At 36.6% G+C, this 24,087-nt stretch overlaps 1 protein-coding gene across 1 annotated transcript in view; it reads right to left on the bottom strand.

Moving 5' to 3' along the window:
* TANC2 (tetratricopeptide repeat, ankyrin repeat and coiled-coil containing 2) overlaps positions 1-24,087 on the bottom strand; it is a 340,845-nt gene that overhangs the window by 164,256 nt on the left and 152,502 nt on the right. The window contains 2 exon segments of the mRNA XM_049778821.1: positions 2,967-3,153; positions 7,894-8,042. Coding sequence (XP_049634778.1) covers positions 2,967-3,153; positions 7,894-8,042 — 336 coding nt within the window.

The raw sequence follows: 24,087 nt of genomic DNA, 5'->3' as shown, positions 1-24,087 counted from the left end.
CTTTGGTCAAAATAAAAACTAAAAATATACTATTAGGGGCCGGAGAGATAGCATGGAGGTAGGACGGTGATTCGAATCCCAGCATCCCATATGGGCAGGCTTGGGCCTTCCAGGGGCGATTTTCTGAGCATGGAGCCAGGAGTAACCCCTGAGCACTGGCGGGTGTGACCCAAAAACCAAAAAATATACTCTATTAATTTGTTTGTTTTTTGGGGGAACATCTTTTTTTTTTTTTTTAAGGGAACCTATTTATTTCTCTTTTTTCTCTTTTTTTTTAATTAAAAAATTCCCATCACCAATGTCCCAAGTATTCCTCCTCCCCACCCCACCACGGCCTGTGATCAAGACAGGCTTTCTACTGAGGGAAGTAGACAGTAGAAAGCCTGTCTAGGGGAAACATCTTCAATGCTCTAGTTGTTTCTCCTTGCACTAAGGCATCACCCTGGAGGTTCTTGGAGGACCATATGGAATGCTGGAGATTGAATGGGGGCGGGGGTGTGTGTGAGGAGGATGTGTAAGGCAAGTACTTACCTTAAGTTTTTTTCCCAAAAGTTTTTACACTGACTAAGCCTAATTTATCAAATTTTATTTTGTGTGCGTGTGCTTTTGTTATTACAATAAAATCACCACCAAATCTAAAGTCACAAATATTTTCTCTTGTTTTTGTTCCATTTACCTGCATCTTTTAAAATTTCTTCATCAGTGTTTTGTAGTGTTTACTATAAAAATATTTTTCCACCGCAGTTAAATTTATTCTTAAGACTGATTTTTCTTTCCCTTTAATGCAACTGCAATAGATTTTTTTGTGTGTGTGTGTGTGGTTTTTTGGATCCAGCAGTGTTCAGGGGTTACTCCTGGCTCTACACTCAGAAATTGCTCTTGGCAGGCTCGGGAGACCATATAGGATGCCAGGATTTGAACCACCGTCCTTTTGTATGCAAGGCAAACGCCTTACCTCCATGCTATCTCCCCGGCCCCTGTAATGGATTTCTTTTCTAAATTTTCTTTTTGTATTGTTTATTGGTAAGGAATAAATATGCAACTTTATTGGGGTGCTGATTTTGTATTCCTCCATTTTGTTATATATACTAATTTAATCTATTCAAAAAATTTAATGAATAACTTCACAAACTGATATATATTCATTTCAGTAGCTAAGATATTTAGTTGCAAAAAATATATTTGCCATTCCATCTAAATACACCGATCTGACAATCCTTTTAGGGTCTCCAGTGATTCTTAGGAGTTACTCCTGGTTCTGCACTCAGGAATCACTACTAGTGGTACTCAGGGATGTTGGGGATTGAACCCAGGATAGATGCATGCAAAGCAAGCACCCATCCCACTATACTCTTGTTCTGACAAATTTGACGATCTTTAGAAAAATGATGAATTTTTTTCTTAATCACTCTCAACTTCATGGGCATTTTCTGTTTTTTAATTTTTTGGCTGCCTCTCTTTACCCTTTTCTTAAGATTTTATCATCCTAGCTATGGTGACATCATAACCCATTTTTCCCCTTTTTGCTTGATTACTCTTTTTTTTGGTCACCACTGAATTCTTCTACCTCTAATTCCCTATTCAATTTATATGTATCATAAGATTCTGGGCTCAGTCCCAATTTCTTCTCCTTGCATTTCTTTTTCTGATTAGTTAATTTCTAAAACTTATCTCTACTGACTTTCCTTAGTAAGTATACAACAAGCAGTAAATATAGAAAGAGCTGAAATTTTCTATAAAACTTGGTTTAGGAATGAGTTGTTGTTGTTCTTCTTTCCTCCTCCTCTTCCTTTTCTCTTTTTTCCTTTCTTTTTTGCCACACTTAGTGATGCACAGGGCTGACTCCTGACTTTGTCCCTGCACTTAAGAATGTCTCTTGGCAGCCTCAGGAGATAACACAAAGTGACATAAAACCTAGGTTGGCTGATACAAAACAAGTGCCCTACCTGCTGTATTATTGCTCCAGCCCGAGTTTAATTTTTTTTTCCTAAAAAACTTTTGTAGAGAGATACATGATAACTATGAATTTATGAGTTAGAGTTCTTGCATCTTCTTTTTATCAATTATATCTTTAGTGAAATGATTAAGCAAGAGGTGAGTGGGAGAACCTTTCATTTTGTTTATCTTTATTTCTCTCCTTATTATCACTAAAACAAGAGTTCTAGTTTTAAATGTTCATATCAACACCTCAAAATAAGAATTTTTTTAAACCCTAGTAACAGGGGCTGGAGAGATAGTACAAAGGTAGGTTGTTTGTTTGCCTTGCATGTAGCCGACCCTGGACTGACAGTGGTTTGAACCCCAGCATCCCATATGGACCCCCAGATCCTCCATATGGTCACTTCAGCCAGGAGTGATTTCTGAGCACAGAGCCAGGAGTAACTCCTGAGCTCCGCCAAGTGTGACCTCCCAAAACAAACAAACAAACAAAAAACCCTATGTAATTGTGCAATTTAAAAAGAAAAAGTAGGCAGTGGTCTTCAAATGTTTTAAACAGGGGGCCAGTTTACTGTCCCTCAGACTGTTGGAGGGCTGGACTTAGTGAAGTAAAAACAAAAATTATGAACAATTTCCTATGCACACTGCATATATCTTATTTTGAAGTGAAGAAACAAAACGGGAACAAATACAGTATGTGGCCCATGGGCCATAATTTGAGGACCACTGACGTAGGGGGCTGGGATGACAGCCTAGGAGTATATGACTAGAATGTGCAAGGCCCTCAATTTCATCCCTGCCACTGCATGGCCCTCTGAGCACCATGGGTATAGCCTTGATATACCACTCAGTATATAAACACACTGCCAGGTATGATCTTCTCACTCACCTAACACAGGTGAGCTGGATACCAAGTCTGGGCCTACTACTACTCAAGTACAAATGGGAGGGAGAAAGAATGAGAGGGAGACTAAGATACAGTGGGGAGGGGTGGAATGAAAGAAAGAATTAATATAAAACCTACTCACCAATGATGCCACTGTCTCTGCTTTCAAGGGTGGAGGTTGGACTAGTGACAGCCCCGTAGCTGCAATCCTTGGCAGTTGGATTTGTACTGACAGGCGGGAGGGTGGAGCAGGGGCTATTGGCTGGCGGGGAGGCTGTGCTGCTAGTCAGGGTGGAACAAGGACTTATTCTCTGGGTGATTGCTGAGGTCTGGAAAATCAGCATGGAAAACAAGAATGAAAAGCAAGATAAATGCATCAGCCATTATAGTAATATATTATGGTAAAACATATGCTTTAATTAGGAAAAGTACTAGCTCCACTCACAGCTTTTTATAGCCATTAGGTTATTTTTTTGTTTTGCTTTTCTAGACAAGATTTGATAATTTAAATGAAACCTCATAAATTTAATATGAGCAGAGATTGTGGTCAGTTTTTCTGCTTAAGACAATTTCTAGTGACACATTGCTGTCAATTCATTAAGGGAGGGACATTACCAAGATAAATTCTCTATTTTCAGTTAATGAAACTTTCCAAAGGCATGGAACTGTCTTAATCATTTTCTTTGATTAAAAAAAATAGGGGCTATAGAGATAGCATGGAGAAGGGTGTTTGCCTTGCATGCAGAAGCGTGCATCCCATATAGTCATCCCATATAGTCAGTCCCTTGAACCAGCCAGGAGCGATTTCTGAGCATAGAACCAAGAATAACTCCTGAGTGCTACCAGGTGTGACCCCAAAAAACAAAAACAAATCTCTTCAACCACCAAGAACTAAAAACTCAATAAAAATATATAGGCTTGTTTTGGATACATAAAATGCTGATCAGAGATAATAAATATAGGAAAAATATCTCATCTGAAAAATTTGTCTATTAAAGATATCTGTAGGTATATTAATTTATATAAAACTAAATTTCTTTAGAGAAATTAATTAGACTGAGATCACTTTGTATCACTTTTTTTTTGGCCACACCCAGAGATACTCCTGGCTCTGCAACCAAGAAATCACTGTAGGTAGTACATGGAGACCTTAAAGACGCTAGTGGTAGGACCATGGGTCAGCAACGTGCAAGGCAAATGTCTTACCTACTTGTACCATTTCTTTGGCTCTACGAATGACTTTTATATGTAAACTTAACACATTTTAAGCCAGGCTATAAAAATATATTTGATTATTAAAAAGTTTTTACTTTTGTGACCTTAAGTTATACCATCAGTGATAAAGTTTCATGCATACAACATTCTAACATCATATTCCCATCAGTGTCCATTTTCCTCTTCTACTGTCTCAGGGTCCTTCGGCCTCAACACAAGTGACACTTTTAGAACCTTGCAGTCAAGTAAATCTTTTAAGTTGTATCAATAATACTAAGATCAAATTGTCTTAAGGCACTAAGCCCTAAATCTATGCATTTTTCTCTTCTACAGTATGATTTTTCTCCAGAGGAGGAAGAAATTTCAATAATATTTAAATTTTCACTATTTTTATAAAATGATACTTGTCTGCAATTATTTTTAACTGAGTAGGCAGCAAATTACTGATGCATAGTAAATAACATATAAGTCATCCTACTAAATGGACACATGCTGAATTCTACTCCAAAATTACTGAATTAGGATTTTTCTGTAGTTAGAATTTGGTATGGCATTTTTAATATCTTTCCCAGTTTGGGGCTGGAGAGATAGCATGGAGGTAAGGCGTTTGCCTTTCATGCAAGAGGTCATTGGTTCGAATCCCGGCGTCCCATATGGTCCCCTGTGCCTGCCAGGAGCCATTTTTGAGCCTGGAGCCAGGAATAACCCCTGAGCACTGCCGGTGTGACCCAAAAACAACAACAACAAAAAATATCTTTCCCAGTTTAAGAAATATGAATAAAAGAATTGTACTAGGATTTATTGCATTAAATATATAGTCATTACATATCAGAAATGTTTCACTGTTATTGAACCTATAATTTCCGTAGCAACCCATTTCTATTTTTTATTAGACAAGATCCTCAGTCTGTATTTTGAGAAAGGAAACTGTAGTGTAAGCTTAATATATCCAATGAAGTTATAGACAAACAACCTATTTTGACACAGTATATTTTCAATGTAAGTCAAATCTCACAGAAGGTATGTGAAACATTTTTTTACATGTTTCAAAAGTAAAAAGAGGGGCTGGAGATATAGGATAGCAGGTGAGGAGCTTGCCTTGCATGTAGGTGACCTATGTTTGATCCTGGGCATCACATAATGGTTCCCCCAGCACCAGCAAGAATTTCCCTGAGCACAGCCACATGTGGCCCAAAACAAAATAAAGTAAAAACAAAGATTAATTAAAGAAAAGCAAGATTAAGCTATTTAAAGAGCATTCTCGCTTATGAACTAAAGGATGAACTGTGTATTTATTGAAGATGGCTGAAACATTGAGAAATTGAAATCTCTTCTAGGCACAGAAAGACAATACCTATTAATCTCTCATAATAGACAATGATAGATTGCATATTAAGCCACTTCTCTTCCAAAACCTTCCCAGGGTATTTCCCATTGTCCTTGATGTTCAAAATACCCATTTTGAATCTCTTAAAGGTTGTACAAATATACAAGGTAAGAACCTAATGAAGAATTCATAAGGTATTTTCTACTGCCCCAAAAAGTACCAAAAGAAGAAAATTATGCCACTTGGATATCACTTTCAATTTTTCTTTAGAAGAAAAACTATTTATGCAGATTTCCTGTGCTAGATTCTGTCGTCATGAATATTATTTTGAGGATACAGTAACTAGAAAGTTTTTTTCCCTAAGGAAATCAATCTTTGTATATTGCTTAACTCAGAAAAATCACCAAAACATGACTTCCTAGTTCTTAATTACTTAAGATTAAAACTCCCCATGATAACTTAGTCACTATCTTCTGTGGTTACAAGATAGTTCCCCAGTAAATTTTAAGGAGGCTATCACTTAGCTTTATTAGTAGTGTTTTATATTTGCATAATGCCTTGCAATTAGATGTTTATTGTTTTACTTATTCCTTATAAAATATAAGAAACATAATGAATATATTTTACCTACTAAGAAATAATACATGGATTGAATATGTACTTCATGTCCCTTCAAATAAAAAGAAATGTAATAATAAAATTCTATATATAATTTCAAAGGGTCCTATAAAATAATTTCTCCCAAATCATACAGTCTTTACAAAAATTTATACTAAGTGATATATATATATTTAATTATTTTGGGCTACACTTGGCTGTGCTCAGGGGACTGTATATGGTGCCTCCAGGGTGGCCTATATGCAAACTATGTCAGCTGCACAAAGGGGTCACCTGACCCTCTGTACATATCTCCAGCCCCAGCATGTTTTTCATACCTTTTACTGATGTAGTATTTTACAACTTACTAAGTACTTTCTTTTTCACTATTTAACTTTATTTTCACAATAATTCTTACTGGGATTACTTCATCAGATCAGACTACTGCCAAACAGCTTCTAAGGGAGAAAGATTGTAAGAGCAGACTGCTTAAATTTAATACTATTCTACTGCTTTCTTACTGTCAGTATGTTTCCACTTTATTTTTTGAAATCTGAAAATTGGAATATAAATGGATTGCCACGCTGAAACATAAGGAAAATTAAACTAGTACAAGTATGGCAATAAGCACCATGATCATTGCATGCACTAAATATTCAATAAATGTCACTATTAAAAAGTCAGGAAGTTACCAGGACATGTCTACATTTACAAAATATCAGATGATGGCGTTGGAAGTAGGATGTAAGTTTTCTACTTCTTGACCTGTCGTTTTTCTATTATGTTGGCTTAATTACATTAATGGTTATACTAATTTAATTCTGTAACCGAATAACTAAGGCATAGCCAAACAGACTTTATTCAGAATAAAAAGACTTTATTCAGAAGTCACTAAACATGCTGTGTGACATGAAGCATCTCAAAATTAACCATGTATAAATTTTGACATCTAAAGAAAAATAACTTTAGAGATAAATCCACAGCAAATACGCAAAGCTTAAAATGTAGCCCTTATGTCCTTTCATTGCTTATTTTTAGAATGTTCACATTTAAACCTGACAGGAATACCAAGAAAGAAATAAAAGCAAAATGATGTTTTATTCATACCGATATTTAAAAAGCCCTCAATATACATCATTCCTATTTTTATTCATAGAGCATAGCACACTGATACGGTTACAAAGTGAAGCGATTTTTAAAAAGTCATAAATTCCTGCCATCACGAACTTACATATTGCATATTAGCTGGCTACCAACAAAAGAAAATCAGCCCCGACAACTAAACATGTATATGTGATAAATTAATGATAAGTATCTTCCAATATCTTGTGATTTTATTTTTACTTAAAGGCTACTTATTAATATATTAATATCCAAATGTCTGGGATTTCTTGTTGATCTTTTAGATATGTTCTAAGTCACAATTTTATAGTCAATTCTATTGTTTTCTCAATAAATAGATTTTATTTGTTAGTTTTTGGGCAAAATGAGTTTAGGATTATTACAGGCAGTGGTATCGGATAATGAGGTGCCAAATTGTGCTTCCTGTATGCCAAGTACATGGTCAAGAAGATCTTTCTGCTCCATGCCTCTGCATCTTACGCACGCACGCACACACACACACACACACACACACACACACACACACACACACACACAATCTGTTGAGAACTGCTTCATGCACGCACGCACGCACACACACACACACACACACGAGAAGTATTCAAAATCTGTTGAGAACTGCTCCATGTCTCTGCATCTTACACACACACACACACACACACACACACACACACACACACACACACACGGCCTCCGCATACTGTAGGGCAGATTGCAAAAATATACACACACACACACAGACACACACACACACCACCACTCACCTGATTTTTTTCTTACTGTACTTCCATGCCATATTGCAGCTTACCTGATTTTCATCTTGTACCTCCATGCTGTATTGGTCCCCTGGTTGAACTTCTGTGACTTTCTCTCCAAGGAGGAAACCCAGACGAGTCATGAGTGTGTTTGCTGCCTCATCTACAGAGGGAGGGGGGCCAAGTTCCTGTTCAGCATCCCCTGGAACAGAAAAAACAGTGAAACACATAAATCTTTCTAAATAAGTGAATTAGTTCTACAACTCTTCTTATAGTCAGTTTGCTTGTTTCTTTCATTCTTCCATTCTGAATCCAAAATCAGATCAATATTTAGAAAATGATTTCCCCATTTATTCAAGAAAGTTATATATAATTCTCTTAGATTATACTCAATTTATGTATTTGAAACACTTGAGTTTGAGAGCAAACATGTCTAATTCATTAAATAAAACGTTTGCTATTTCCTTTGCAGTTAACCTTCTAAATTTGATATATTTTTAAACACTCACCAGTGCTCTCAGGGGCTAATTTTGTAACTCAGGCTCTCTACTCAGGAGTACTCAGAAGTGCTCCAGGGACCATATGTAGTGCCTAGAATTTGAACAGGTGTTTGGCAGGATGCAAGGCAAGTGCCTTACCCCTTATAATATCTCTCTGCCCTCTTCCATTCACTTAAAAATAGAACTAGTCTTTGTAGTTTGAACTAGTTCCTGGCCCAAATCACCATCGTTAAGTATATTATTTATTTTTGCACTTTATATAAACACAGTAATCAAATAAACAAAGAATTAAGAAACTAACATTTTACATTATTATAGACACTTAAAAATTTTAACCTTTGCTCTAATAATGTGCTTTCTAGCCCAATTCAGAATTTTAGTTCTCAGTTCATAATCTCCAAAAGCTGTTGTTTTCTAATTTTCCTGAGCTTAACAATTTTTAAGATTATAGGTCAGATATTTTGCATAGCTGTTAATCTCAATTTCGGTTAACTTCATGATTTGATTCAAGTTAAGCATTTTCTTGCAGAAATATTGCAGAAGCAATCATCTGAATATAGTACTGTCTATACGATTTTTCTATTCTAAAATGATCTCTCTCTCTCTCTCTCTCTCTCTCTCTTTTTGGGGGGGTCACACCCGGAGGTGCTAAGGAGTTTGCTCCTGGCAGGCCCGGGGGACCATCTGGGATGCAGGGCTTTGAATCACTGTCCATTCTTGATCAGTTGCATGTAAGGCAAACACCCTACCCACTGTGCTATCTCCCCGGCCCCTTTTTTCTCTTTTAAATAAGTACGTATGGGTAGATACTTTGAGACTAACTATATATGTTATTTCTCAACATATATAAATTGAAAACATTTTTTGTGGTACAAATAAAACCAAATTTGTCATTTTAACAATTTCCATTCATAATTCAGTGACATTAAGTACAAAGACAATGCAGTGCAATCATAGGCCCTATCAACTTCCAGAATTTCTCATCATTCCACTAAACTCAATGAATTCGAAATTCCCAATGTCCCCACCTCTTACTATGCTCCAAGTAATCTGTATCATACCTTCTTTTCCTATAAATTTACTGATTCTAGGCACCTCAGATAAATGTAATGCAGTACGTAACCCACTTTTGTGCAGCCTTCTTACTTAGCATACTATTCTCAAGGTTCATCTACACAGTGGCTTGCATTTGCATTTCATTCCTTGTCAAGTCATAAATAATGTCCTCCCCATCTCTCTCTATATGTTACATATATGTTATATTTAATGCTGAACATTCAGGTTATTTCCACCTTTTTAGCTTTTAACCATAAATGACAGTATGAACACTGATGTAGAGTATCAGTATGACTTTCAATGAACTTTTCCCCACTACTTTCTGCATTCTTAAGTATTTGTTGGTGAACTACTATCATTCCTGCCAGAGTTAGTTTTCTAAATCCATTCTTCTTATAGTTTAGTTTCTCCCTCCTTCCTTCCATCCATCCAAATGAGCAGAAACAGTGATTAATTACTATCTTACTCAATAGATTATGCCTACTGTTTTTTATTTTGTAGCTCAATGTATTCTAGATCTGGCAAGTTTAAGTGCCTTCAAGTTTGCTACTCCTCTGACACATTTCTTTCACTTTATTAACACTTTTCTGCATTCTAGTACAATTCTATATATATATATATATTTTTTTGGTTTTTGGGTCACACCCGGAGGTGCTCAGGGGTTACTCCTGGCTGTCTGCTCAGAAATAGCTCCTGGCAGGCACGGGGGACCATATGGGACACCGGGATTCGAACCAACCACCTTAGGTTCTGGATTGGCTGCTTGCAAGTCAAGCACCACTGTGCTATCTCTCCGGGCCCTCTATTGTAGTCTTGTGCCTTGTATTTTTCCTACTGTAGACTTCTAAGTCAGTAAATTGACCAAGAAGTCCTGGTTCTTTGTAGTGGAGAAAGGGATTTAGAACAATTAGCTATGCTTATTTCTGTTAGGATGTCCCTATCTTCCAAGTCCACACACTGGGCAAAGATGGCAGTATATTCATACCCATACACACATATATAGACTTAACATTCATTTGGTTGATTCCTGTACAGATACTCCCCTCCAAATGCCTTTAATTCTGATTTGGTACAATGATTCTATCTCATTACCTTTACCTATCAAATCTGTTCCCCAAACACACAATTTTCTTGTTGTTCTCTACATTTGGATGCCCTCCTCACCACAGTGGCTGAATTCCTACTCTGTGCAAATAGATAGACCTCAGATACCACACCCCCAACAATCAGGATTTATTGATATCAAGCAATGCTTGGAGGTTCTGGGACTACTACTGGACAACATTCAGTTCTGCTGCATGAGCTAGACAGTAATACGTGGCACCAAGAAACTATGCTGCTCTGGTCCAGAGATTCTGGGAGTCACTAAAGCCATCTTGGTTCAGCTCAGGATCCTGTGATGCTGAGAACTGAACTCAGAGCCCACTACATGACAGGCATGTGCGCCAGCCCTTTGAGTTGTCATCCAGCCCTCAGAGTCAACTTTAAAAAGTGGGATACAAAAAACAAATAAAAAAGTTATAATCATGAGTGGGATGCCAATTCAAATAGGCTGGAGCATATGTCCACTTACAAAGGGCCTTGCACTGCAAATTCTTGGAAATGTAGCACAGCCAGGTATAGCACTAGTGACCCCCAGCACTGCTGGGAAGATATCCTCTCCTCAAGAACTGGAAGACTGATATACAATGCAAATAACATGACTAGTATCCCTTTACGTTTGTAATTCAGACATTTAGTAAAGTCATTATGCAACCATGATCACCCTCTATTTTCAGATCTTCAACACTTAATCCCTTTCTTTTTGATTTTTTTTTTTTTTTTTTGAGGAAGCCTCATCTGGCAGTGCTGATGGTTTATTCCTGACTCTCAACTCAGGGATCACTCCTAGCTGTGCTCAGGGTACCATATGAGATGCTGGGGATTGAATCTTGGCTGGCCACATGTAAGGTAAGTGCCTTACCCTTACTATTGCTCTGGCCTCTCAACCCCACTTTTGCCCAGAAATTTAGACAACTCCCCTTGGACACCTAATCTCTGGCATTCATTTAAATTTTCTTACAGAGTTACATTTTCCAGGCATTTTTTTCAATTTGTTATTAAGTGGTTCTAACGATAGGAATTACTAATTTGGCGGGGGAAATTTGGGGTCACACTGGCAGTGCTCAGGGGTTATTCCTGGCTCTACACTCAGAAATCACTCCTGGCAGGCTCGGAGGACCATATGGGATGCCGGATTCGAACTACTGTCCTTCTGCATGCAAGGCATATGCCCTACATTCATGCTATCTCTTCAGCCCAAAATTACTAATTTTTAAAACATCTCAGATACTGAACAAAATCAGTATGATGTTCTTCTTTGTGCTCACTGTCCAGATTAATTTATTTCCAAATAAGGAATTATATAAAAAGGAGCTGAAACTCAAGACTACCTATTCTTTTTCTTTTTATTTTTTTAAGAATATCTATCCCAGGGGCCGGAGAAATAGCACAGCGATTGGGTGTTTGCCTTGCATGCAGCTGATCCAGGTGGTTTGAATCTCAGGATCCCATATAGTCCCTTGTGCCTGCCAGGAGTGATTTCTGAGCACAGAGCCAGGAGTAACCCCTGAGCACCACAGGGTATGACCTAACCCCCCCATAAAAATAATATCTATTCTAAAAATGATATAGAAGTTACCCATGTTAAATATCTATTCACACTAACTTCACTGGTAACATTTTATCATGTTTTGGTTCACATCAGAAGCCTTGAGTTTAATCTTATAAGAATACACATTAGTAGAGAACAAATTGGGCATTTAAAAACTGTGTGATTTCGGGCCCGGAGAGATAGTACAGCGGTGTTTGCCTTGCAAGCAGCCGATCCAGGATCTAAGGTGGTTGGTTCGAATTCTGGTGTCCCATATGGTCCCACGTGCCTGTCAGGACCTATTTCTGAGCAGACAGCCAGGAGTAACCCCTGAGCACCGCCGGGTGTGGCCCAAAAACAAAAAACAAAAACAAAAACAAAAACAAAAAAACAAACCAAAAAAACAAAAAACAAAACTGTGATTTCTTTTTTTAAGGATTGTATATATCCTTTTAGCATAGCTGACATTAGCTATGGTGCCTATGGTTTGATGCTGAAATACAATCGCATCTTAAATTTTCAGTTCACTTGGAATTATACAAAACCACTCCTTAGGGTTAGAAAATGCATTAGATATTTAATATATAGTTTAAAATTTATCTGAACTCCTATATTAAAGTGGAAAGTTGGGGGGGGCAGAGAATAGGGAAGGTAAGCAATTGTCTTGCTTGTGGATGAACCTGGTTTGATCTCTGTCACCAAACATGATCCTCAGAAATGCAAGGGGTGACTTCTATGCAGAGAACCAGAAATAGTTCCTGAGCACCATGAGACCAAACCCCGAATAAATATATAAACAAATAGACTCATTAATTGAGATCCAGGGCAAGAGACTCTATGTGTACTTTTATACATTATTACTGTACTCAATTCAGCTATAGAAAACATCTACAGAGAAGGCAGCAACAGTACAGAAGGCAGGCACTTGCTTTGCGTGTGGCAAACTCAGGTTTGATCCCTGGTACCAATATGGTTCTCTGATCACTGACTTACACTGATTCACTGGAATGAGTCCTGAGTACAGAGTGAGAAGTAACTGTGAGCACCTCTGGGTATGGTCTCAAAGTAAGAAAATTATATAGGAATCGTCATTGAATTCATGTCAGAGTAGAAAAAACAAGCTGTTTTTCTCTCTCCTTCCCTCCTAAGAGTGAACATGATTATATTTCTCTATCATAAAACAGAAACAAGAGAATCTGTAGAATTGCTTTTTATATTAGAAACATGTGTTTTTACATAGTTCACCTCCTGAAGACAATGAAAACCTTTTTATTCCTTGATAAAAGACAACTGATAAATTCAAATTCACAAATTATTCCCTTCACCATCTCTGTATTAAACTAGCTAAATTTATCAAAAATTTTCTTGACCCAGATTTCTAACCTCTAGATAGTTGGAGATTCCATGTCAATTTCTTCTAAAAGTTATTCTGATAATTACCAAATTCTCTCCATGTATGCTAATATTAAGTGCTGTAAGGACTTACAGATCATGGAGTAGAAATGGTCACTGACTTTGAAAAGCTTAATCTATAAGAAAAATACATTAGCATTATAAATTCATTTATTTAATATATAGCACTTGTGATAAAATAGGTATTATTATTCTTATAAAAACATAAAAGCACAGAAAAATTAAGTGACTTAAAGTTATCCAACTTGTCAATAGTGAAGCCAGGTTTGGAAGGCAGGCTGCCAAATAGCCTGGTATGTTGCTTCTCTTAGGAAAGCGATATTTTCTTTTTTTTTTTTTTTGTTTGTTTTTTTGGGTCACACCCAGCGGTGCTCAGGGGTTACTCCTGGCTGTCTGCTCAGAAATAGCTCCTGGCAGGCACGGGGGACCATATGGGACACCGGGATTCGAACCAACCACCTTTGGTCCTGGATCGGCTGCTTGCAAGGCAAACACCGCTGTGCTATCTCTCTGGGCCCGGAAAGCGATATTTTAAATAGTGGAATATTTAAACAAGAGGCAACTTATTAACAGGCACACTGTTTATAGAGTATTTGTGCTATTGTGATAAATAAAAAAACATTTATTCACAGCTCCATGTAAGGTGCTCCTCAGATTCTTGGAATTTCCCAAATGAAGAGTAAGAAAAAGCTTCTGTTCTTCATAACAAGTTTTTTTTTTGTTTGTTTGTTTTTTCGGGCCACACCCATTTGATGCTCAGGGGTTATTCCTGGCTAAGTGCTCAGGAGGTCCATATGGGACACCGGGGGATCGAACCCAAGGCAGACACCTTACCTCTAGCGCCACCTCACTGGCCCCAAGTTTTTTTTTTTAACCAGACATATTAACTGGTAGTTAAGGAGCCCAAAGACAGCATCAGCATGGGGATTGGCTGCCAGAAGTACTAACCATGTTCTTAAGAAAAAAAGTTGGAAGTCAGAGCATTACCCTAGACTGCCAAGGGAGGTGAAGACTGATTCAACAATGGTCAATTTAATCATTGGTACACATGCAATGAAAGTCCATCAAAATTAGTAGTGGGACTAAGCCTATTTCTGGACTTACAAACATACCTACATGACAGGAAGACAGTACACTCAAACTTAAAATTGTGCTTGGGAATATTCCAATCCTCACCTTATATAGCACTTCAATTGCATCTCTTAAAAATCTTTTATAACAACAGTAATAATAAGCAACATGTTTCCTCTGTTCTGTGGGTTATTGATAGCAAACCATCGAGCCTAAAAGAGGAGGTTGTGGGAACTCCTTATCTGTGGTCAAATTGGAGAGTTTATGGGTACTTAACATTTGAGGTAGATGGTGATGAGGGAAAATTACATGACCTTAATCATATATGAAAGATGAAGAATCAAACACAATAGCAAAGCAAAATAAAAACAAACTCTCATTGTGATAAAGAGTGGTCATTGTCACTACCAGATTAAGAAATGAAGTGGGTCAAACAGGTTTGGGGATCAAACCTATTGATGGCGGGTGAAACCTAGGCTCTTAATAGTGATCAAAATGTAATAAATAAAAATGTCAAATTATAAAACTACACTTGAAAAAAGATGCTGAGAAAAAAGTTAAACCTTTTTTTGGAGTCTCCAGATACTCAGCTGACCTGGGCCACTGAGTCAATTGGGTGAAAAATGGAAAGTGAAAGAGCTGGAAGTTCCAGCTCACCACAGGAAGCTCACCACAAAGAGTGATGAGTTTAGTTAGAGAAATAACTACATTTTGAACTTTCCTAATAATGAGAATGTATGAGGGAAATGGAGAGCCTGTTTAGAGTACAGGCGGGGCCGGGTGGGGAGGAGGGAGACTTGGGACATTGGTGATGGGAATGTTGCACTGGTGATGGGTGGTGTTCTTTACATGACTGAAACCCAAACACAATCATGTATGTGTAACCAAGGTGTTTAAATAAAAAAAAAATGGACAAATTAAAAAAAAACGTAAAATGGAAAGTGAGGACTAAGGATGTAGTGTTTTTCTGGCCCAACAGTTTTGGGGACATGGCAGTTCTCAGGGACCTCCAGGGCCATACTCAGTAGAGTTATGGTTAAGAGCATATAGTGCTGAGCTTTAAACCAGGGTCAGGAACACATATGTTCATGTACCCAGCTCCCCCAAATATGATCATATTAAGCCTATTTAACCTCTCTTAAGAAAATTATAAAGACACTGAAATGAAAGAGAAATTGAGAGTTTACCATTAGAATTTCACTTACAAAAATGCTGGAGAGAGCCCAATATGGCTCAATGGTAAAGCATGATTTTGCATGACTGAGGTCTGGGTTCCCCAGTAACACAAACAAAACCTCAAATGCTAAAGGATACAGTTCAAAAAAAAAAAAAAAAAAAAAAAAGAAAGAAAACCAACTCCAACAGAAGAGCAGAAATGTAAGAAAGAATGATATAGTAACTGCTATACAACCAACTGGTCAAATATAAAAATAACTGCTAATTGAAAAAAATCCAACAGTGAATCAGTACATATTTTTCAAAGTAAATACAGAATTTATATTGAGTGTAAGTATATTTATATTGTCATTTTTAAATTATTTTTACCTTTAACAGTATTCAAGAGAATTATATGATAGGCAGTATAAGCACCAATCAATTCATTATATACAGCATGATTAGGTGTCAGACATATATCTCTGAACAATGGGTTTAATCTTTGTTCTCAAGAAGTTATAATGGGGGCAAATGGAAAAGCACTGATTTAAATTATAGAAGTAAACTGAAAAACTTAAGGCAAGAAAAGATGTTTATAAAAAAGTAAGTGCCTCACCTTTGTACTATCATTCCTACCACCAAATATTTCAGAGCATTTTGTCTGTATTTCCCTTAATGATATAAATCCCCTTTCCAAAAATTTATACTCGAGCTAGAGAAATGGCACAGCGTTTCCAGCAATTGCCCTGCATGTGGCCAACATGGATTTGATCCCTGGAACCCCATATGGTTCCCTGCATCCCAGCAGGCGTGACTGCTGAATACAGAGCCAGGAGTAAGCCCCAAGTAGTGCTGTGTGTGTCCCAAACTCCCTATCTCCAAAAGAATATAATTTAATATATACAAAGTGCCTTTATTTTAGAGTAGCGAAACTACACAATTATTTAAACTGAATGCCTAATAACTAATGTATAGCAATCTCTAATTTGTATCCCAGCATGGCAGGCTACACATAATTTAGTTACATAGACTCTCTTAATTCTCAGCATTCTCTTAGTATTTTCACATCAGGCTGTTTATTATTTTCCTTTATGATCTGTTAATTATAAAGTGCTTTTTCTCATCTATTTCAAGACTCAAAACTTTGTACACATTTAACCAAATAAAGAAACCCATGTTTTCTAACACAGTTAACAAAAACCCATGATTAGCTTAGCCCAACTGCCAAAGCAAACCTGGTAGTATTTTCATTTCTTAGTTCTTTAATGACCACCTAAATTTTTCTTCTTGTGACAAGAATTGGAAAACAGTTATTGCTAAAAACAGGAATTGTTATTTATCACAGTGAGCTGAAGCCAGCATATGAGATCTTTCACACCCTCCCCAAACTGACTCCTAAACCGAGAATCACTGCCTAGCCTGGGACAAGTTTCAAAACAGCCACTAGCTTTTTCCCATTCACCAAGTGAGTGATGTTAACCTGCATTTCCATCCTCCCTTTCTTCTTAGTTCCTTAGATATACTTGAAGAAGAGGGAAAGAAATGGAGGAAATAACTGGTGTAACTGAAAGATGGGCATTTGAACAGTTGGGTGTGTTCACAAGCGTACATCTAGTGCTTTCTGGCATGGGCACATGAGTGTATTTGGCTCTAAAATATTCTGAACAGAGGCATAAAATGTGTCTGTCCAGGTTTGTGTTTTTCTGCTCAAGTGATACTCCAAGAGAAGCACTTCTCCAACTGATGCTTCTTCAGTCTTTTCCTCACACTAAGCACACACAGACCAAACACCAGCTTGGACCTTGGTGTTGCTCCAGACTGTTGTTCTGCAGTCTGAAACAGAATTATTCTAACCAATATTTGCAAATTCCTGAGTGAAAAAAACACTGCTTCTTTCTGGGTGCTGTAAGTTTTAGAGTAATATTTGTTAAATAGCATTATATATATATATATATATATATATATATATATATATATATATATATATATAATATGCCTTATTATGCTTAATTTGACCACAGTAGAACACAGTAAAATTCTGGTGTATTTTTTCTACTGTGTATTTTTTTTTTTTTTTTTTGGTTTCTACTGTGTATTTTCTATTCCATGTAAGGCCATAGACTGCCAAGCTGCTCTGGCCCTGAAGCTCCAGGAATTACTACTCTAGCCACCCTGGCAGTTCTGGGGCCTCCACAGTCATTCTTAGCAGTGCCTCAGAGATCTGTAGGGCTGCAAATGGTGCCATGACTCATCTTGTGATCAGTTACATCAAGGCATTGCCTTAACCCATATACTGTCTCTCAAGCCCCAGAATTCTAGTTTTATCTATGGTATATTTGTAGTTGTATGTTCATAATTGGATTTATTTTCTTTTCCTGAATTTGGAGGATAAACATGTTACATCTGAGAACCAGATAAAAAATTCCCTGCAATTTTCATTCTTTTTTATATTCAGAGTATGTTCTCTAATTACACCAATTATACTTTCACACATAGGTAACATAGGTAGCTGATCTTCATTGGCTCCATGGCAAAATTCTAATCCAGAGAAACTTTATATCCTTCCCACATGCCACTCCTATAAAGTGATATTTCATGAAAAGAGAGTTTAGAACAAGTAAGAGACAGGTCAAAAGATCCACTAAAAACATATCACTAACCTTTTTCAACACTATGATAAAGTTATGATTTTAATAAATAACACTAAGAATTCATGATTCTAGCTGTTCAAGCTAATAAATCCAAACCCATTTGTATACATTAAAAAGCAAAAATATTCTTAGAAAACTATGTTATTTACATATAATCTCAAGCACATATATTTTCATTTTCCCTTTTTCTGACTTCTCTGATTTATTTCACTTATTCTACATTCGCTGAATTAACATCTCCCATGTGTTAGTCACTGCATTCAGCACTGTGAATACAGTGGTAAGGGGAAGAGAAAAATGTATTAAACTGTCCAGCTGGATGATTTTGATAACTTCATTATTTGTTTTGTTGGAGAAAAAAATGACAGTGAAAAATTAATCAAAGGCTTTCATTAGAAAAGCGCTATGATGATTCAGCTATAGTTTAATTCTTTCTTCTCTCTAGGGAAAACTACATCATCTGTGTCATTATAAAAGATAAATTTGTTTTACTAGACAATTTATTGGATAGATCTAATTTTAATTAATGTATTAAGCATCATTGTTCTGGTAAGGTATCAGAAAATAGCATCTATATTTTAATTCCTTGACTATGATGGTAGTTTTACTAATACATAAATCAGTTTTAACTGTCTTTTCAATTTAAGATTTACAATAGAGAAAAATACATTAAAATACCTAAAAATGTAAGGATAGTACTCTATTCTACAGTACAAAAGTGATCTACATGGATTAAAGAGCAAATCTTTAACATATAAAAATGTATTATATAGTTTTTAAAGCCCAACATTTTAGTAAAACATTAGCCAGCAGATAAGAACATTCCTTTAAGAATGGAAACCAGAAGTCAAGCGATCTCAGGTGCATTGGTAGAGATAAAAAAAAAAGGACAGAACTAAATATCTGAGACAAAGTCAACAATAATGGAATCAAGAGACAAACTGTAACAATCTACAGTTTAAGTGGGCCTGTTCTACTGAGAGACTGGGGGGCAAAATGTGGTGGCTGGGTTACACTCTGGGAACATGGTGGAGGTCAACCAACACTGGTGGTAGGATTGGCCCTGATTCATTGTATGTCTGAAATGCAACTATAAAGGACTTTGCAAATCACAATGCTTTCAATAAAATAAAATAAAGATCATTCCTTTAAAAATTGGTTTGCCAGAGAGCCAAGCAATAGAAAGTCAGACGGTAGTAAACCTGAGTCCTATGAACCTCTTCTGATGTTAAAAGAAATGCTCCAATCATTTTGCTTGATTACTCTTACTACCTATTTAATGTTACTTTACTGGCAGCAATACAAATGTCAGTTCCATCTACTCAAAATTATACTGCATTATGGCTATTGGAGAAGGTAAGATAAAAGCAGAAAACACCATAATGACAGACTGACCTTAAATGATCTATAAAACATAGATTTGTGGCTGAAGTACATGATTTCCTCCCTGATCTAATGGCAACAGGTGACATAATGTCAGATGGAAAGCAGATGCAGAAAGGCAAGTTTTTCAGTATAATTCATTATAATGGCTAGTATAATAACAAAAGTAAGTAAAACTTATGAGCAAAATGATATATGATATATATGAACAAAATATATAAAATAGTTTAGAAATATTTTATTTTCATATAAAAAAGTAGATCACTTTTATGCCCCAGAATCAGGTACCACCCAATGGTGGGATCAGGTACCACTCAATGGTGGTGAGCAGAATGCCAGGTCACACCCTAGGGTAGGGCACAATCACTGATCAGGGTAGGTTCAGTAACTTAATAATCCCATAAAAATGTTTACATACACAACAATAAGATCCCCTCCAATTTAGTTTCCAAGTTCAAACAGGTAATGCTGGCTCAAAGAAAAGAACTGTGAATCAAATTTAAAAGCCTGTTTCAAAGGGGAATTTTTTACTAAAATGAAATAATTTTATTTGGATAGTACGAGAACACTATTAAATACAAGAAAAATTACACTTCCCAAGTTGGGATGTGAGTGGCTCAAAACAGAATGCACTGAAAAGATAACTTCCATACATTTCAAACAGTCAACTGGTTAGTAATACCATTTAATTATATATTTCCCAGAATTTAACTAAACTCTGTATCTAAAGAAGTAGCATTCTAATACTCTTTTTAAAAAACCAGATAAAGACCACTCTCCTCCAGCTTTTTGGGGGCTCACAGAATGACAAAATAAAAATACTTCTTCATATACCTTATGGTATACAGATACTTCTCGCTTAACGACCAAATGGCGAATTGATCGTTAAGTGAGGAACTGCATGTAATGTATACAGTTGTACAGTATATGCATAGTACTTGACAATACGCTATTCTGAATAAGTAAAATAATGAGAAAGATCAAACTGAAAACTTCCACTTGTTTTAATTTGCATAGGTTGTGTAATTTACACATAGTACTGCAATGTGTTACAGAACATATAGTAAAGTAGATACATTAAAACACTAAAAACCACAGTTCTGTACTGTAGAGTGTACAGGATGGAAAAAGGATATTTAAAATAAAATAAAATAACAGTGAAGAGATGGTCGGAAGTGCGAGCGGTGGCTAAACAGGTAGGTCGTTAAGCGAGGAGTATCTGTATATACAATCTGAAAATACATATGCTAGACTTTTTTCCTAGAGAAATAATGGTGGTAGTGACCTTGCAGGAACTGAAGACCCTCCTAATAGATGACAATGAGAACTTGACAAGATAAATTTTTAAATAATTAAAAAATTCAAGGACTCGTAAGAATGCGACAAACCATCAAAAATAAAAAAAAGCTGAGTAGAAGTCTCACTTATCACAGAGGGACATTTCAGCATCAGGAATATTTGTTAACAGGGAAAATAAGACTGAGTAAATGAGCTGTGCTTTGGGCTTTCTCACAAAAGGTCTGGGAACCAAAGTTGGGGCCACCTTAAACCTTGAACTTAATACTGAACTGGCTCCAGTAAATGACAATCCTCCCTGCTAATTTTTTTTTAAAACAATGTTATGGATTAAATCCAGAGTCTCATGTGTGCAGGACAAGCATTCTCCTGCTGAGTCACATCCTCAGCCCCAAATGACAATTCTCTCTAAATAAGAAAATCATTGCAACACTATCTTCAAATGATCTCTACAAATGCTTTCAAATATTAAATGTGGCACAAAAAGTTAGGGGTAAGAAAAGACAATCAGCAGAAATAATTGGCAAACGGAAATAGGAAAAAGATGATGGGGTTATAACAAGTATGTGGTTAGTCTCTCTCAAGACACTTCTGAATCTAGTATTGCAAAAAATGTGACAAAAAAGAGGCAGAAACTATGAGAAGTTGAGTGGTAGAGGAGGAAGGAGAGAGCTGTGGAAGGATGTCATCGATGATGCGATGACAAGAATAAATTATATGATGCTGACTAACTTTCAAAATTGTTCATGTATATACCTCCCTGTTCTTTGTTATCTCCTGAAAAAAAACCACACAAATCAAAAGCTGTATAATCCACAGCAAAAGCTGAGAACTCAGACGCCTTCAGGATACAAGCCATTTGAACATGATTATGTGACTAAAGATTAATGCTGAGACATTCCAATTCTAATTTTCTTTTTATCTGGGCAGTGCTCAGGCTTACTTCTAGTTCTGTGCACAGGGGTCAGTTCTGGTGGTGCTCAGGGATAATATGCAGTGCTAAGGATCAAACCTGGATTATCTGCATGCAAGACTAGCCCTTGACCTGCTCTTCTATTTCTCCAACCTTTACTCTAAAACTTTAAAAAAGTGCCTGCCTATTTTTAAAAATAATTTCTCTAGGAACTGGATTAATAGTGTAGCGGGTAAGGCACTTGCTTTGGTTTTGGGGCTGAGGAACACTGGAATGACCCAGGGTTTGAAAGAAGCCTTGGGTGCAATGGGAAGGTGAGATGGAAAAGTTATGTTTTCTCCTTGTATGCTTAAAGAAGGTCAATTTCCAAGGAATGGTATTTTTTTCTGAAAAGAGGGAAGCAGCCAAGTAAGTTTGGAAAATCTCTGCATTAGAGTTTAGAATGGGATTTAGTGATAATACAATATTTGGACATGCTAGTCTTTGACTCTTAGTAATTTTTGTTTGTTTGAACTTAATTTTCAAGTAAAATTATACAGAAAATATATACATAACTTTCTTATATTTTTGGGGGGCCACAATGGCAGTGTTAAGGGATTACCCTGGCAGGCTCAGGGGACCACATGGGATATTAGGGATAGAACCCAGGTTGGCCATTCACCCTACCTATTATGTTATCATTTTGGCCCCAAATACACACATAACTTTATTTTAAAAATCTATATGCTATTCAAATTTTGTGTATGTAGTGACAACTTTCTGGATATACTGTCTCTAGATTTCATCACTAATCATTTCACAATATAAATGAACATATCTGACAACTTAAGTTTGTACAATGCTATGTCATCCAATCTCAATAATGCTAGGAAAAATGAGAACACATGCTTCCTAAAAATCTAATAAAACACACTTAACTACATTTCCACAATCTCTTTTGTACTAACAATTTAGATGTTCACAAGCCGTTAGACTCTGATAACAGAACTGAAGTTACCCAAGTTGGGGTGCGGTTGGGGGGTTGGGAAACAAATGATGATTAGCAGTGACGTAGGAGCTTGTAGTGGAGAGTGTCGATCACTTCGATGATATTCAGCGACACTGTACACAATAATATTAACATTAGCACTACTGTAAGTATGTTACCTCAATAACAATGAAATGCTTATTTAAAAATTAGTAACTTTGCATTTTTAATAAAAACTCATTAGTTTAGCACTTAGTAAAGAGAATGTGATTTTTATTTATTAAAGCACTACAATTTACCAAGTTGTTCACAGTTGGATTTTAGAGAAACTATGTCCTACCATCAGAGCCCTTCACCAGGACTCCCAGGCTCCCTCTCACCCTCTATCTTTCACCACATTTTAAGTTCTATTGTTGGAGTCTGGATCTCTGGTTTTCAGAGATTTGGAAACTCTGCGGCCTGATTTTTTTGTTTTGTTTTGTTTAGCGGCATATTGAAACATTTTTCAGGATATACTCGGCGTATAAGACAACCCCCCTCCCCCGATTTTCAGTTGACTTTGTCTTATACGCCGGAAAATAATGGTATTTTCCACCTCTTACTTCCCTTCTCTGTCCTAAAAGAATAGGGTCTTATAGTCTTCTATTACAACATCCCACTGTTCTAATTCTCTCCCAAAGGAAGCGAAAGTATTGCAGAGATAGTATATATATAAAGGCAGATCATACTCATTGCTTGGCAACATATCAGTGTACTGTTCTTATATAGCTGGCCCCAATTTACAAGTATTATGTGCACATGGATGCATATTGGTGAATATTTTGCTGAAGTAGCTCAAGAACTTAAAAGTTTCCTTGAAACCTCTAAGATGATGATTCTCACAAAATGTTCCTTTGGGTTTTAAACTAAGGTTTCTATTGTCTGTTTTGAATAGCCATAAGCCTGAGAAACAAAACATGATAAAGAATAGGGCGTTTCTACATTATTCCCTATGAGTCTGGATTTCCTTATGTACAACATAATTCATCCTAATGTAAAAAGCAATGCATTTAGAGGCTAGAGGGACAGAATAGGAGAAAAGGCACTTGTCTTGCATGAGGCTACTCTGGCACCTTAAACCTGGGCAGGAGTGTCTCTTGAGAAGATAACCAGAAGTAAGCCCTAGGGGCCAGAGAGATAGCACAGCAGTTGAGCGTTTGCCTTGCACATG

Source organism: Suncus etruscus, chromosome 1, assembly GCF_024139225.1.
Source record: "Suncus etruscus isolate mSunEtr1 chromosome 1, mSunEtr1.pri.cur, whole genome shotgun sequence".
In the NCBI taxonomy this organism is placed as follows: Eukaryota; Metazoa; Chordata; class Mammalia; order Eulipotyphla; family Soricidae; genus Suncus; species Suncus etruscus.
Note: the sequence above shows the minus strand (reverse complement) of the source record. Positions and strands in the feature narration are given on the sequence as shown.